Genomic DNA, 16,625 nt, shown 5'->3' with positions numbered 1-16,625 from the left:
CCTATTAACAAGGAAGTAATTTCCTTGGGGGAGGGAGGGGGTTGGACTCCTGCTCTCAGGTCATAGTGTCAAGAGGAAGCTCTGGAGAATGGGAGAATTAGATATTTTTAGCCATTGATGTTGTTCCAGTGAGAGAGTTCCACTACAGCACTCCATTGCCAAAGAGAATTCTTGTTACATAGTTGTTTTTTTGGAATTCTGAGCATAAGTGAAACGGTTTTTTCTGATCATCAGCATAACTGATCCCAATCCAATTTAAGGAATTAAAGTTTTATAGTGTCACAAGTAGGCTTATATTAACACTGCAATGAAGCTACTGTGAAAAACCCCTAGTCACCACAGTCTGCCGCCTGTTCGGGTACATGGAGGGAAAATTTAGCATGGCCAATGCACCTAACTAGCATGTCTTTTGGACTGGTTAGTGAGAGAAAACCTATGGGAGGAAACTGGGGCACCCGGAGGAAATCCACACAGACACTGGAGAACGTGCAGACTCCGCACAGTGACCCAAGCCTGGAATTGAACCCGGGTTCCTGGCGTTGCGAGGCAGCAGTGCTAACCACTGTGCCACCATGCTGCCCCCAGGAGACTGGTGAATGAGACTCCATTGTCTTACCCAGTGTTGTTCAACTAGAATCATAGAATCCCTACAGTGCAGAAAGAGGCGATTCAGCTCATCAAGCCTGCACCGACAACAATCCCACCCAGGGCCTATCCCCATAACCCCACATATTTACCTTGCTAATCCCCTTGACACCTGGGGGCAATTTACCACAGCCAATCAACCAAACCTGCACATCTTTGGACTGTGGGAAGAAACCGGATCACCCAGAGTAAAGCCATGCAGACACAAGGAGAACGTGCAAACTCCACACAATCACCTGAGATCGGAATTGAACCCAGGCCCCTGGAACTGTGAGATAGCAGTGTTAACCATTGTGCCACACCTTTTTTTTCTTCCCACCCCAAGACATTGAGACCCCTACATGGTCATAGGGAGCTTTTAACCCCTTCGCAGATATCAAGACCCTACGTGAAGAAGGACAACCCCCCCACCCCCATGGATAAGGTGAACCCCCTGATGCACATCAATTTAGACACGAGGCTCGAAGCTCAGTAAATGAAGGCTTTTATTTACTATTAATGAAGCTACCAGAACTTATGTACACTATCCCAGACTGAAGGGGTCCCGGCCAGAGCAGGGACTCTTATACCTCTCCCAGGAGGCGGAGCCCGACTGGGATGTGCCACAACACTATCATACAAAGGTGTAACAACCCCACCCTAACCCAACAGCAACAATAGCACAATCCAACAGTAACATATGTACGTCCTTGTAGTCCTGGCCAGCCCCTGGCTCAGCACTATCCAGTGGGAACCAACGATGGTTCACCACACCCCCGCAATGGAGCTTCCCATGGGCCCCCAGCACTGCCAGGGAACAATGCCCAGCCACGGGTGTGGCTACAATACCGTTTTAGCTACTTTTTAATTTGATTTATTATTGTCACATGTATTAGTATAGAGTGAAAAGTATTGTTTCTTGCGCGCTATACAGACAAAGCATACAATTCATAGAGTACTTAGGGGAGAAGGAAAGGAGAGGGTGCAGAATGTGTTGAAGTCATAGGGTGTAGAGAAAGATCAACTTGCACTAATTTAAGTTTAAAAACACCACACACACAATACAGGTAAACATAATTCGCACATGAATTTTTAAAAAAATAAGTGACAGTATGCAAACATACAGCTGCCAAGGAGCATGGATAAGGCCCCTATATAATTTTTATCCTGTGTGTGCAGTACTGTATTTGATAAATCAGACTTTGGTTTCAGATAACCTGTATTTTACATCATAACCACTACCAATAGCAGCAACACTGTGATATATAGGAGATACAATTTCTAGCATTCCTCTTGTCTTGTTTATTGGGGTGGAAGTCATCAGGTTCCCCAGATACAGGTCCCATGTAGTCAGAAGGAATCCAGAAATAATCTCACTGGATTTGCTAATGTGAGCTTCTAGGAAGACCTCTTTTCATCAATTTTTTTGCTTCATTTGTTTGCTTCATTTAACCTTCTCTGGTTGAAATCAAATTTTTTAAAATATCCTCTAAATCTGAGGGAATCAGACTACAAACCCACTTGAACTGAGGGAATTTCAAATCCATCTCAAGTCTCAAAAGTGTTAAAATCCCCTTAGAACCTCCAGAGCTCAAAATTAACTTGATATTTTTTAGAACAGCCAAAAGACCTTAACGGTTCACAGCACTCGCACACATTACCTAGCATCTACCACCATTCAGTAAACACAAAATCACCCACAATGAACAAAAATCACCTTTTTGTTTTGCAAATGTGCAAGGGTTAAAATACACGCGTTTCATAGAAATCATAGAAATCATAGAAACCCTACAGTGCAGAAGGAGGCCATTCGGCCCATCGAGTCTGCACCGACCACAATCCCACCCAGGCCCTATCCCCACATATTTACCCGCTAATCCCTCTAACCTACGCATCCCAGGACTCTAAGGGGCAATTTTTAACCTGGCCAATCAACCTAACCCGCACATCTTTGGACTGTGGGAGGTTTCATGTGAGCAAGCATGGAAATCACATGACCAACAACCTTGTCTAAGACTCATTCTGCTAATTCCTAATCAGAAATGCAATTATAGTCCCATCTGGATGGAAAATTAGCCACATGACTGAAGTATTGGGCAACAATTGTCCAAGGGATAACGTTAGCATTGATGGTCTTTCTCACCCTGTTTTTCCGTGCAGTTAGGATCCTAATAGAGGTATATAAGATGTTGAGAGGCAAAGATTGGGTGGACTCTCAGAGGCTTTTTCCCAGGGTGGAAATGGCTGCTACGAGAGGACACAGGTTTAAGCTGCTAGGGGGTAGGTACAGGGGAGATGCTAAGGGGAAGTTTTTCACACAGAGGGTGGTGGGCGAGTGGAATCGGCTGCCGTCAGTGGTGGTGGAGGCAAGCTCAATAGGGTCTTTTAAGAGACTCCTGGATGAGTACATGGGACTTAATAGGATGGAGGGTTATAGGTAGGCCTAAAAGGTAGGGATATGTTCGGCACAACTTGTGGGGCCGAAGGGCCTGTTTTGTGCTGTAGTTTTCTATGCTTCTATATCAGCTGGTTTCTACATAAGGCACTTCATATCAGGGCTCACTGGATAATACTCTGAAGCAGCAAACCCCCTGGGCTTCCGTTCCCAAATCCAAGATCACCGTCCCAATTGCTCCCTCAGCAGAGGACAGTTATTCAGTATAGGTCAAGTGTCAAGCTTGGGCATTTTGAAGTGTGCCTCTTACCTCTTTTTGATTGTTTCATTGATAGGTGGGGACAGAATTTCCACTGCCAGGCAAACCTCCACAAATGGTGCACTGGAAAAGGTTGAGAGTGCAGCAACTTTTGATTATAAGGAGAGACTCAACTGAGCTTATTTTCACTGGAAGAAAGGTTGAGAGGGGAGCTGATTTAAATTTTTATAATGCTGGAGCGAATGCGTAAAGTAGGTGTGACTAGGTTGTTTAACTTCTTGTGAGTGGTAGCCATGAGGTGGAGATGCCGGTGTTGGACTGGGGTGGGCACCATAAGAAGTCTCACAAGACCAGGTTAAAGTCCAAAAGGTTTATTTGGAATCACGAGCTTTCGGAGCACTGCTCCTTCATCAGGTGAGTGGAGGTTAGTTCACAAACACAGCATATATAGGCAAAGACACAATTGCAAGATAATTACAGATTGGAATGTGAAGAATCACATGACCAACAACCTTTGTGTGGGAGCAGAGAATTAGTGTATAAAAAGAACACATCGCAATAAAAGCTTGAAATGAGAAAGACTTCACGCACTGACTTCAATGAGGGACATGAGGTTGGTCTCTTGGAGTATGAAGTCCCTGATTGAGGTCATAATTGCCTGTCCAATCAGGGAGCCTCACTGTATATAAAACTGGGAGTATCAGGTCTTCTGACACTCTGTATTCTCACTATGCACAGTAAGAAGTCTCACAACACCAGGTTAAAGTCCAACAGGTTTATTTGGTAGCAAATACCATAAGCTTTCGGAGCGCTGCCCCTTCATCAGATGGAGTGGAAATCTGTTCTCCAACAGTGCACAGAGACACAGAAATCAAGTTACAGAATACTAATTAGAATGCAAATCTCACTATGCAACAGAAGCAAGCCAGGGGTGGGATAGAGTTTGTAAATAAAAGGAATCTGATGAAGGGACACTGGCTTCTGAGAAGTTAATTCACTTTGCTTTCTTAGAGACATGGACTTATTTAGAGCACATTTTAGTCAGAGTTAGAAGACTACCTAGTTAGGCAAAAAACTGAATTATAAAAAGTATAGGTAGCAATCATAGAAACCTACAGTGCAGAGGGAGGCCATTCGGCCCATCAAGTCTGCACCGACCATAATCCCACCTAGGCCCTATCTTCATAATCCCATGCATTTACCCTAGCCTGTCCCCCTGACCCTTAGGGGCAATTTAGCATGGCCAATCCATCTAACCCTGCACATCTTTGCACTGTGGGAGGAAACTGGAGCACCCGGAGGAAACCCACGCAGACATAGGGAGAATATGCAAACTCCACACAAACAGTGACCCAAACCAGGGTCCTTGACGCTGTGAGGCAGCAGTGCTAACCACTGTGCCACCCAATAGAAACACAGAAGTCAGAAAAAGGCAGTGTAACAACACTGGATATATATATTTAAGTCATTTATTAAACTCCTTGTTATTAAACTTTGTTTTACTAAACTTTTGGTCAACTGTCCTAATGTTGCCTTATATATGTTGGATGTTTCAGTTTGTTAAAGGTTAAGTGCAATTTGTTACTATTGTTGTATGACATGTACCTGAAGCTGAAATTAGGAGAACCACACAAGCTAGTGTACAGACTACCATGAGCAGCTGTTACAGACTCAATTGTGAACTCCCAGAAAACCAAGTTAAATGATGAAATGTAATGAGAGATTAACCAGAGTACAGATACAAATAAATGAAAGGATGTTTGGAATAAATTAGCAGAATGTGCTCTTTAGGGTCTTGATATAGCTCTGACTTTAATTCTGTGGGCCTTGACAGCTGGGTGTAGGGTACAACTGTATGTGGGAAGCCTGGAAGTAATGGCAGTGGCTTTTTAACTCAGCCATCCCTTTACTATTTTATATCTGGGTTTTCTGACCAATCAGTGGCAGCAAACATATGTGGATCTGCATGATACAATCAACTTCAGTATTTAAAGGGGCGTTCAAAACAGGAATTTGGAGTTGGGTGGGGAGAATCCAGTGATAGAATTAATTCCAGATGGGCAAAGGTACTCCATTCAGTGGCGGCTCCCTGTGTTTATTGCTGATGACTTTGAGGAGTTGAAGGGATATGCTCTTCTTTAGCAACAGGAAGAAGAAGCTTGCATCGGAGTCAAATATGACATGGTTGGAAATAGTTGAGGCAGTCAGCAGCAGGAGAGTGCTGTCACATTACTGGATTCACTGCAGGAAGCAATTGAATTACCTAATTAGGGCAGGTAAGGCGAGAGAAGTGGCATCGTCACTGATATCATGGTGTTCGTGTTCCCTCACTCTCTAACATAAAATAAAAGCAAATTACTGCGAATGCTGGAATCTGAAACCAAAAGGGAAAATGCTGGAAAATCTCAGCAGGTCTGGCACCACTCTATAACACTGTCTTCTCAAGCCTAATCTAACACATCAATTCTCACACCCACTTAGTTTGTGGATGCACCTTTCCCTCTCTGTCTAGGCATTTCCTCATAGCCATTCTCACCAAATGCACTCCATCAGGTGAACACACTCACCCAAAGGTCCCTTTCCTTTATGACAGGAGGAGAGAGCATAGAACATCATGAAGAGGGAGAAATCTGGAGGGGAACTCCAAGCAACGCAACTGAGAAGCACAGAGGAACATGCACAGGAAATCAGTATAATTTCAGTACTCCTGGTCATCTGGCAGACTGTATTGGGAGTGCAGACCTCTCCAAGCACTGTTCAACTGGACACAGATGTAGTATCTTGGAGGCTGTCAATGAAGAGGAGGATCATTGAACAGGAGCCGTCAATATGCAATGTACTGACAAGCCTTCAAAATGGGATCATCATGGTTGCAAAGAGGGTGCAGAACTTCACAGTAGACCACCGAGATAACATCTTCAAGAGAGATAGAGTGGAGAATACCATGGACAGTCACAAGCTGAAATCAAAGGAGTCATTGAACGCATTCAACACCACCGTGCAGATACTGAAAGTCAACACATCTGCCACCTTATAGAGGATATTTAACTTAGCATTGGCTTTACACAGCCACACCAATCTGCGCTGAAGTGTTACTCATCACAGTGATAGCGGTGAAGGGGTCAAAGTGGGGACTCGCATCAAAATGCTTTCATCATTCACAACCTACCTCTCAATCAGTAGCCCACATGCTGCCTCGCCTCCCACTGCTGTTTCTATATAAGTACAGATGGAGCACTATTTGGTGGGGCCCTCAAAGGCTCCAGAACCCAGAGGACGTCAACCAAGAACATTTTGGCAATTTGGCATCAATGGTTTTTTTGATTTGATTTATTATTGTCACATGTATTAACATTAAAATAAAGTATTGTTTCCTGCACGCTATACAGACAAAACATACTGTTCATAGAGAAGGAAATGAGAGAGTGCAGAATGTAGTGTTACAGTCATAGCTAGGGTGTAGAGAAAGATCAACGTAATGCAAGGCAAGTCCATTCAAAAGTCTGACAGCAGCGGGAAGAGCTGTTCTTGAGTCGGTTGGTATGTGACCTCAGACTTCCGTAACTTTTTCCCCGAAGGAAGAAGGTGGAAGAGAAAATGCCTGGGGTGCGTGGAGTCCTTAATTATTCTGGCTGCTATGCTGAGGCAGCGGAAAGTGTAGACAGAGTCAATGGATGGGAGGCTGGTTTGCATGATAGATTGGGCTACATTAACAACCATTTGTAGTTCCTTGCAGTCTTGGGCAGAGCAGGAGCCATACCAAACTGTGATACAAGCAGAAAGAATGCTTTCTATGGTGCATCTGTAAAAGTTGGTGAGAGTTGTAGTCTTCTGAGAAAGTAGAGGAAAAGTTAACATAATTGCCAATCCTGGCAAGCAGCTGTCACTTGTCTTACATATTTCTATAGAACTAGGAATCCAACAATATTCATCTTTGCTGTTTGAGGCAGATTCTAGGCATTTCACAAAGATAAAATCAGAAATGTGCAGTCCTCTCAAAGGCAAATCTCCCAATGTGTTGGCACTCAAGCAGAAGTGACTTCACTTATTTGAGCACTTCACAGGGTGGAAGACATTTGTATTCCCGAGGATTGTCTGCATGGGGAGGTAGTCTGAGCCAGAAGATCATTAGGACATGAAAAATTCAGCTTCAAGGATTCTTGCAAGTGTGACATGCACAGCGATTTTTGCATTTGGCAGATACTAGCCAATGACAGAGCGAAATGGTGACACCATCTGTGGGTTGACATATGCCACCATGCTGATCAATTGCTCGGCAACGGCCCCCAACACCGGAAACAACAACCCACAACAACATTTGATAATGATTTCATATGCAGAACCTGTGGCTCATCCTGCCTCTCATGGATTGTTCTTTTCAGCCATCAACATAGATCACCATTTGAAGCTACCCCGTTCCCCACAGAGTGGATTTACTGCATGCCCATCATCTTCAGCAGACAGGACAGCTAGCTGGGAGATCCTGCATACATCGGCAGCAGAGTCCTGGAAGGATCTGAAGGCAAAATAATTTGAAGGTGGTGTGGACTTTGAAAGTTATTGGAACAGTTTGGCCATCAGGTCCAGTTGGTAGCAGGTCTTATAATCATAGAATGGTTACAGTACAGAAGAAGGTTGTTTAGCCCATCAAAAAAACTCCAGCACATTTGTTAAAACACTATTTGGATTTAGCAAATTAGTGCTAGCTTTCCTTAATTAACTCGCATTTTCCCAAGTGATTATTAATTTTGTCCTAAATTATAGTTTCTTGAAGCTTCTTTATCACTAAAGTTAGGAGGCCGCATCAACTGATGTGGTATCTTGAACCTCCAAACTTTCAAAGTGCAAGTAACCTCTACACTATACAAGGTAACTTTTCAGCAAAAGTACTGAATATCCCCCTTTCTCACCAACAGCTAAGAAAATAATTGAGTATGGAGTATTTATTGACCTTGGCTTCCACCCCCCCCAACCGGGTTTAATTGAACCCCATAGTTTGCTGTTGTTGTGAAGTTGAGTTTGTAAAGATATAAAGAATGTTTATAAAGATGTTGTAAAAAATGTTAGCGGGAAAGAGAACAGTGGTCCCTTTAAAAGCTGTTGAGTTCTGTGCTAAAATGCAGAGTGCATGCAGGTTTTTGCATTTTTGTTAGCCTGAGAGTTTAAAGAAAACACTCAGCTATTGAGAACCTATCAGATTGAATTTGACAGCCTTAAACCAATCGTGGTGTAAGAAAATTGTGAGGTTATGGCAGATATAAAGGCCAAAGCAACAGCCATTTCAAGAGAGAACATCTTGGAAGAACATCTCCAGAAGCCAGCGAAGCCAGGCAAAAAAGCCAGCATTCATCTCTCGAGCAGCTCTCCACCCCTGCCAGTTTAAATATCTCAAGAGAATTATCCAACTATCTAACAGAAGGATACCAAGTCAGAAAGATCTAACAGATAGTGGACAACTACCAAATAACTCCAAAACTTCTAAATGCTATCAGACCTGGATATATATACATTTTTGAGTGTAATTAAACTTCCGTTATTACTGTTTTGGTAATAAATGTTTCTTGTATTATTCGAACAGCATTTCAGTCAAAACATACCTTAGTTAATATATTGTTTAATTAAAGTTCCTGGTTATTTAAATAAAATACCTTGTTAATTATTCACTTAAGGCAAGCATCAGGCCTTTATATTAATGAACCTCTGTTAATTAAGAACAGATAACACCATCCCAAATAATTGTAGCAGATTACCATGTGAGGTAAAGGGGTTTAACCTGTCATAACATTGCTTTGTACTTGCCTTGGTTTCACTGTCAACCTTCAGGAAGTCCAGAAAAACAATGGTCCCGGATGTGAAACGCAAAGCAGTGCGTCAAAGCTTTTCTAGCTGAGCAATTTGCATTCTAGAATTAGACAACCCACGTTTCCCAAGAGGATCGTGTGACACATAGCTCAGCAACGCAGTGAAATGTGGAAGTCATGTTGGAAATGCCTCCCCAACCCATTGTCAATTTCCCTGATTTTAACCCTCTGCCTAAACCCATGTGCTCTTCTATTAAAATTCAACACACTGTTCTCAATGGTAAACTGGCTGCTGTGGGAATAAAAATTTAAAAAACTTACCGAGATTTGAAAATATTTTAGACTTCAGAAAAACTTATTTTAAAAAGTCAGTGAAATGTTGTGAGCTTTTGAGGTGTGCATGAAAATAAATTCTCAAGGGAACAGGGACCCATAAGGGAGTAAGGTATGGGCTGGATACTTGAGAAACTAAGAATGGAGATTAGAAAAAGTAGAATCTAACATTTTGGAAATGTGTTCAGAGGGGAAGGAGAAATCAAAGTGACTTGGGCATTCTACTATGAAGAAGGCAATATGTACATCCATGTTGATGTAAGTGGGAGACCAAGGAAAAGATAATTGGACAAGTTATGAAAAAAATGAACAGGAATGCCATCATCCTAGTAGAGGCAACAAGTCCAAGTATACAAGTATAACCAGACCTGGGATATGAGGATGAGGGTGTTGATGCCTTCTGGACTACTGGGGCCATAGAAAGCTGGTGTGCAGGAAGACAAGTAACCAAGGAGATGAATAGAGGCTGGAAGGTTAGAGAGATGTTGTAGAGTTTTAGTTGGTTTACTCTTTTGGTTTACTAGAGAGAACCTTTCCTCAGGATATTAAGTTGGCTGGGATTTATGATAGGAGTGTGTTGTGCATGGAGAATGGATTATCATAGAGTCCCTACAGTCCAGGAGGCCATTTGGCCCATCGGGTCTGTACCAACCACAATCCCACTCAGGCCCTATTCCCACAATTGCACACATTTACCCTATGAATCCCCGACCCTAGGGTCAATTTAGCATGGCCAATCAACCTAACCCGCACATCTTTGGGCTGTGGGAGGAAACCAGAGCACCCAGAGGAAGCCCACACAGACACGGGGAGAATGTGCAAACTCCACAAGACAGTGACCCAAGGTCGGAATTGAATCTGGGACCCTGGTGCTGTGAGACAACAGTGCTAACCACTGTACCATCATGCCACCCTAACAGGTGACACAGGCTCAGTGGAGCTGAATGGCCTTTCTTGTTGCATGCTTTTGTAAAAAAAAACATTTGTAACGCTGCTCTACAACCAAATACTAGAGATTCATTGAAAACAAATTCACTTTAAAGAGCATCTGAATTATGTCCTAAATGTAAGATGAGAAAAATTATAAGCCCACACCTTTGGTTTTTAAATGTTTTAGCCCAGCCTCTGCACTGATCCAATTCCCATTTGACTGCTTAAGGTGTTTCATGTTCCTTCACTCAGACCTGAAGGATAGAAAGTTGGCAAATAATCTTATTATTTATCCTATTTAAAATACCTCAAATGTCATCACTGGCTTAAAACCCTATTCCATGCCCTTCCCCGTTCGCTTGTCACTGTGACATTCTTTGCTGTACAAGGAACTCTAAACACAAAAAGAGAACCTTTGGCCAAAAGTGTGATCACTCTTCAAACCAACAGAGAATGATTTTGTACTTCCCAGGTCAATACTCGTGATTAGTCAGATATAATGGTTTATCTTTTGGCCGTGACTAACTCAGACAGGTTTCCGTGCCATCTCTGAAGCAAATGAGAATATCATGCAATACCATCAGAACATTAGTTATTAGGACTGGACCTATATGACATTACAAAGGAATACAGTTAGTCATTAGTACATTTAGCCCTGGTAACTTGATGCTTTCCCCCTCTTAATATCAAAAGATGGTAGTTCAGAAATACAACTGGCAGAGCATATTTAGTGGTCAGAACCTGAAACTCCATCTTGACAGATGACAAAATGGAGAGAGCTGACATGGCCATTTACAATGGTAAATGTTGGCAGCGAAACGTAATTCCAAAATCATCAGAACAGGAATTGGGGTTTACAGTGAGGGGAATGGTTGGCCTATGATTGCTTTCTCACTAATATAGTTTCTGTCTCCCTGGGTGGTGCATGACATTCGTAAATTTATAGAGATATTACGAAGGAAAACTGAACTGAAACCTTACCTCAGAATTCCCAGACTGGTGAATTTACATATTACAGTCACATGGCAAATTAGATCACTCATAACACAAAATCACGAAAAGCATTTTATTGAATAAAACTTAAAACACAAACATAAATTATAAACTCATTTGGTCAGAATGCAAGCTCAGCTCAGGAAGTAGGATAAGCTCAGGCTCATTTCCACTGCCAGTCCACATTCTTCATATTGCCACTTTCCACGATTCCATTGCATTCATACAGGAATGGGGGAGGGAGAGAAGTGAATGGATAAAGACAAGCAGCTCTGCATTGCCACCGCTCATAGCATTATGCCATTTCTTCTGGGAGACAATGCCACAGGGGCCAGGCACCCCTTTGCCCTGTACCCATTTTCTACTTGAGCCCAGACAGCCAGCGCCAGCAGCCTATTCGACTCTGAGGGGCATCTGACCTTTTTCTTCTGATATTTAGGGAGGCTCACTTTCCAGCAAAAAAAAAAACCCCATGAGCCTGCAATCAGGAGCAGGGCCTCTGCTCAACATTCAGCTACCTGAATGCTGAAGACAATCTCAACATTCTAGACCAATGTGAAAGAGTGAGGTGTTATAGCAACACCTGAACTTACAATTTACAGGGCTGAGCTTTCAATGTCTTAATCATCAGCTATTGAGAAAGTTCATCCGTTCCATGAGACATTTCCTGAAATGATCCAAACCTTCAAATTCATGCCTTACCTCTGAATAATCAGGCACAAACAGCACAACATGCATCTGCTCAACCGTCAGAACAGTCAATCTAGTTATAGTGCACCCACACCAAGCATGCATGCACATCAAGCTGGGCCCACCCTGCGCACACAACATACTAAGTACAATTCAATTTTTAAATTCTATATTCTTGCCATTTTAAAAAATCTTTATCTCTTCCTCCTCAGATTCCATACTGACTGGCAAGAAGAATGAGTGACTGTGATTCCAGGATTTTTAAAAAAATTTGTTCCTAGGTGTGAGCATCAGTGACAAGTATTTATTGCCTATCCTTAACCGCCCTTGAAACCCAGTAGTTTACTCAGCCATTTAAGAGGGCAGTTAAGAGTCAACCACATTGCTTGGGTCTAGAGTCATGCGTATGCCAGAACAGGTAAGGACAACAGATTTCCTTCCCTGAACGGTATTAGTATCATGGTCGTTATTAGAGTAACTTTTTATTCCAGATTTGTTAAATTAATTTAAATTTTCCCCAGTTCCAAGGTGGGATTTGAATACGTCTCCAGAGCATTTACTTTGGCCTCCTGATTACTAATCTCATAACACTGGCAGGATTCTGTTGCTGCCGATGCCTTCAGTCAGTGTTGTGTGCAGGTGGGGAGAGGGAATGGGTATAAAGGGCAGGGGAAATCAGCATCTCTCATCATGCTGTTAGCACTTGGACCTTTGTTCAGTAACTGCCCCTTGCCCCAGCAGTCAGGCTCAGATGGGAATTCTCTGCTTGGGGAATCCCACAAATTCCAAAATGAAGTATCTTTAAAATTGAATTCCCCTCCACCCACTCACACTTGTATCGAAGTTTCATAAACTCCCAAATAGTTAGGTGAGATTGCAATGTACACACCTGAAAAGGTTGTTACAACAACCACCCCACCAACACACATTGTGTAGAAGCAGTGAATGAACCGTCCAGATACTTCAAGAAAACAAAAACATCGAACTGGCTGCATTCTCCCTGTTGGTGTCTCCTGTCTAAACTCGGATCAAAGTGACAAAGGGACATCCCCCTGTAGGTTGGAACTCCCCAGCTGTTGCCCCCAATGGTTCCATTCAGCTTCAGTAAAAGTCTCTCAATCACACTCAATGTTTGGAAGAGGCTGTACGCTCCCCAATATCTCACTCCACTCACAGTAACACCACTCGTAACTTGTATTCTCCACAGTTCATACTTTTGTCCCGGCCAGGCCAGATAATATTGGTTTTTAGACCTTTTCACCGTTCATACATGTGCGCGCGCGCGTGTATTTTATTTCCCCCCCTTTCTCTCGCATCACGGGTGACGATGGATCCGGGTCAGCCTGGGGAGCGGTTGGCAAGCTCCTCTTGCATCTTCTGTCTGCAGCGGGCATACTTCCCAAACATCTGTCTGACATGCTCCTCTTCCTCGCGTTGAAGGATTCGCAGGAAGTTCTGCAGCTCTGGCACAGTGAAGGCATCCCACTGGAAGAAAGATAGGTTTAGTGGAAAATTAACAGAAAAGCTCAGGGACTAAGTTGTCCAAGATTCAATCCAACAATCCCATTTAATTCTCCTATTCTCCCCAGTTCATGTTAGTTCATTTCAGAGACACTTGCAATACTGATAGACTTTAATATCCCAGGATCTGGTGGTAAATGTGTAGCTGCCCATGTTCTCAGGTGAAATCACCCACAATTAAGAACACAAGTTCCCTGCTACCAGAATGTAGTACATTGTGGGATTACCTTAGAGAAATAAATACTTTACAGCTGGCTTGTCCCAAGTATGGTTCATAGGTCAATGTGTCCCACAAAGCAGTGGGCAGTTTCTGTTAAACAACTGAGATTCTGCTTGAAGCTGCTCCTCCGATCACAGGCTGATTCGCTCCCGTGTTTGCTGCTGATAGTCCCAGATACACACACATGTGCACCCACACTGCTTCAGTTTTTAAAGTTTAAAAGTTTATTTATTAGTGCCAGAAGTAGGCTTACATTAGTACTGTAATGAAGTTACTGTGAAAATCCCCTAGTCGTCACTCTCAGGCGTCTGTTCAGTACACTTAAGGAGAACTTAGCATGGCCAATGCACCTAACCAGAACATCTTTTGGACTGTGGGAGGAAACTGGAGCACCCGGAGGAAACCCATACAGACGCGGGGAGAACGTGCAAACTCCGCACAGACAGTGACCCAAACCTGGGAACCACACCCGGGTCCCTGGCACTGTGAGACAGCAGTGCTAAACACTGTGCCCATTCTGGTAATTATTATTGCTTACTCTTTTTTAACTCAACAGTTTATTGCTACAACATTGCTTTATCTTTGTTCAGCGATTGTTCCTTTCTTTAAAACCTCAACTTTAAAAAAAAATTTACTCATTGACCCCTTGAGTAAGAAAAATATGCAAATGTGGCCCTGTTGCATGAAAAGGTTGGACAAGCCTGCTTTCTGGTGTCTTTCCTGACCTTTGGACACCTCAAAGTGCTTCATAATCAATGAAGTATTTTTGAAATGTAGTAACGGTCGTAACATTGGCTAAGTGGCAGCCAGTTTATATGTTACGAAATCCCACAAACAGTAATGAACTAAACACCGGCTAATCTATTCTGATGAAATTGGTTGTGGGATAAATATCAGTCAGGACATTAGAGAGAATTCTCCTGTTTTCACTCGAATTAGTGCCATGGGATATTTTAGTCCTACCTGAGAAACCAAACAGGACCTTAATTTAAAGTTTCATGCAAAAGATGCACCTTCACAAAAAAGTGTAGCACGGCCTTGGTCCTGCACTGGAATGTCAAAGAACAAAGAGAACACGGCACTGGAACAGGCCCTTCGGCCCTCCAAGCCTGCACCGACCATGCTGCCCGACTGAACTAAAACCCCCTACCCTTCCGGGGACCATATCCCTCTTTTCCCATCCTATTCATGTATTTGTCCAGACGCCCCTTAAAACTCACTATCGTATCTGCTCCCACTACCTCCACCGGCAGCGAGTTCCAGCCACCCACCACCCTCTGTAAAAAATGTGCCTCGTACATCTCCTTTAAACCTTGTCCCTCGTACCTTAAACCTATGTCCCCTAGTAATTGACTCTTCCACCCTGGGAAAAAGCTTCTGACTATCCAGACAGTCAGCATAGATTAAGTGCTCAAATCTATGGAATGGGGTTTGAACCCATAACTCTCCGACTCACAGGCAAGAATGTTATCACTGAACCAAGGCTGACATGTCTTTTGATTACCTGAACCCCATGACACAGGAAGAGTCATCAATATGAAACAATAGAGACAGTGATACGAAAACTTCAAAAACTGTAAACCGCATCCTTAAGATGAGCTCATCAAACTTTGCTCTATTAGCGAGCATTACTCATATCAAAGTCATTACTCTACCAGCAGGAGGGAGAGGAATCTGACTCTTACCCATACCAACAGAATCAAATTTTGCATTTCAGAAATAAAAGTCATGAGGTTGATTTGTTCTGAAGATGAGGGCATCATTTACATGTATTGCTGATTCCTCATTGCCTTATCTTGCTAGGCCGTTTAAGGGCAGTTAAAGTTAACATGTTGCTGTGGTCTGGGGTTACATTTCTATATCTGACTGGGTAGAGTTGGCAGGTTTCCTAATTTCTTATCAAGGATAGTAATGCCATCCGTCAATACTAGGAAGAACTTCTACACTTTGAACAACTTCTCAAGTGTGAATCCACAGTGGCAGTGCAACCATCCAGGCCAAGCCTCAGCACTGTGGGTGTTTCTCTCTTATCCATAGCAGGGAAAATCCGGATATGAATTCTCCGGAATCTACTTCCTGTGGCTTAGTAAATCATCCCAGAGACAAGTGTGGCCTTAGATCTTCCAGAGGAAGCTCCCAAGTGGTCTTAGTTGCCAAACAAATCCAAAAACAATTTTGAGTACAACACTCAGAACTCTATCGCATTCAGCAAGCTGAATAAAGCATTTGACTTAGTAAATTGTGAGGCTCTGTGGATTGTGCCCCAAAGGTTTGGAAGCCCAAGAAATGTCATCATAATCTTGCATTTGCTTCATGATATGACCACAACTGTCTTGAGTAGGAGATCTGAAACGGGTGCCTTCAAAATCCAGACCGATGTCAAGCAAGGCTGTGTGATAGCCCCCATACTGTTTACAATCTACCTGACAATGGATATTCACCTCAAAGAGAGATGGCAAACTCTAACCTCAGTCACTTCTGTGCCAAAACTAAACTGACCACCATAGACATACATGGTCTACCAGCTGCAGATGACTTCCGTTTCATTGTCCATTCTGCAGCAGATTTGCAAGCCACTCTCAATTTCTTCAATTCTGCATACAAGAAACTTGGAATGTTGTCAAAACAGAACCCGTATCAACTCACAACTGGTCAGCCAAATATTCCACCTCCTATATATGCTGAGATACTCTGGAATATATTGAGCATTTCCCATACCTGGTAGCCAGCTCGCAAAAGCGCCACCACTGACGAGGAGATCCAACATCGGATCAGCTGCACCATCTCGGCATTCTACCAACCATGGCAGCAGGTTTTTGACAATAAAGATCTCTGCAAGTCAACAAAAGTCCTAGTTGT

At 43.0% G+C, this 16,625-nt stretch overlaps 1 protein-coding gene across 4 annotated transcripts in view; it reads right to left on the bottom strand.

Moving 5' to 3' along the window:
* Positions 1-12,306: 12,306 nt before the first annotated feature.
* Positions 12,307-16,625, bottom strand: part of rassf1 (Ras association domain family member 1) — a 98,700-nt gene continuing 94,381 nt past the window's right edge. For all 4 annotated transcript variants that reach the window (XM_078209426.1, XM_078209424.1, XM_078209425.1 and 1 more), the window contains one exon: positions 12,307-13,510. In XM_078209426.1, coding sequence (XP_078065552.1) covers positions 13,364-13,510 — 147 coding nt within the window. In that variant the 3' untranslated portion in view covers positions 12,307-13,363. The remainder of the gene's footprint in view (positions 13,511-16,625) is intronic.

The sequence above is a fragment of the Mustelus asterias genome, chromosome 3 (genome assembly GCF_964213995.1).
Source record: "Mustelus asterias chromosome 3, sMusAst1.hap1.1, whole genome shotgun sequence".
NCBI classification, from domain to species: domain Eukaryota; kingdom Metazoa; phylum Chordata; class Chondrichthyes; order Carcharhiniformes; family Triakidae; genus Mustelus; species Mustelus asterias.
Note: the sequence above shows the minus strand (reverse complement) of the source record. Positions and strands in the feature narration are given on the sequence as shown.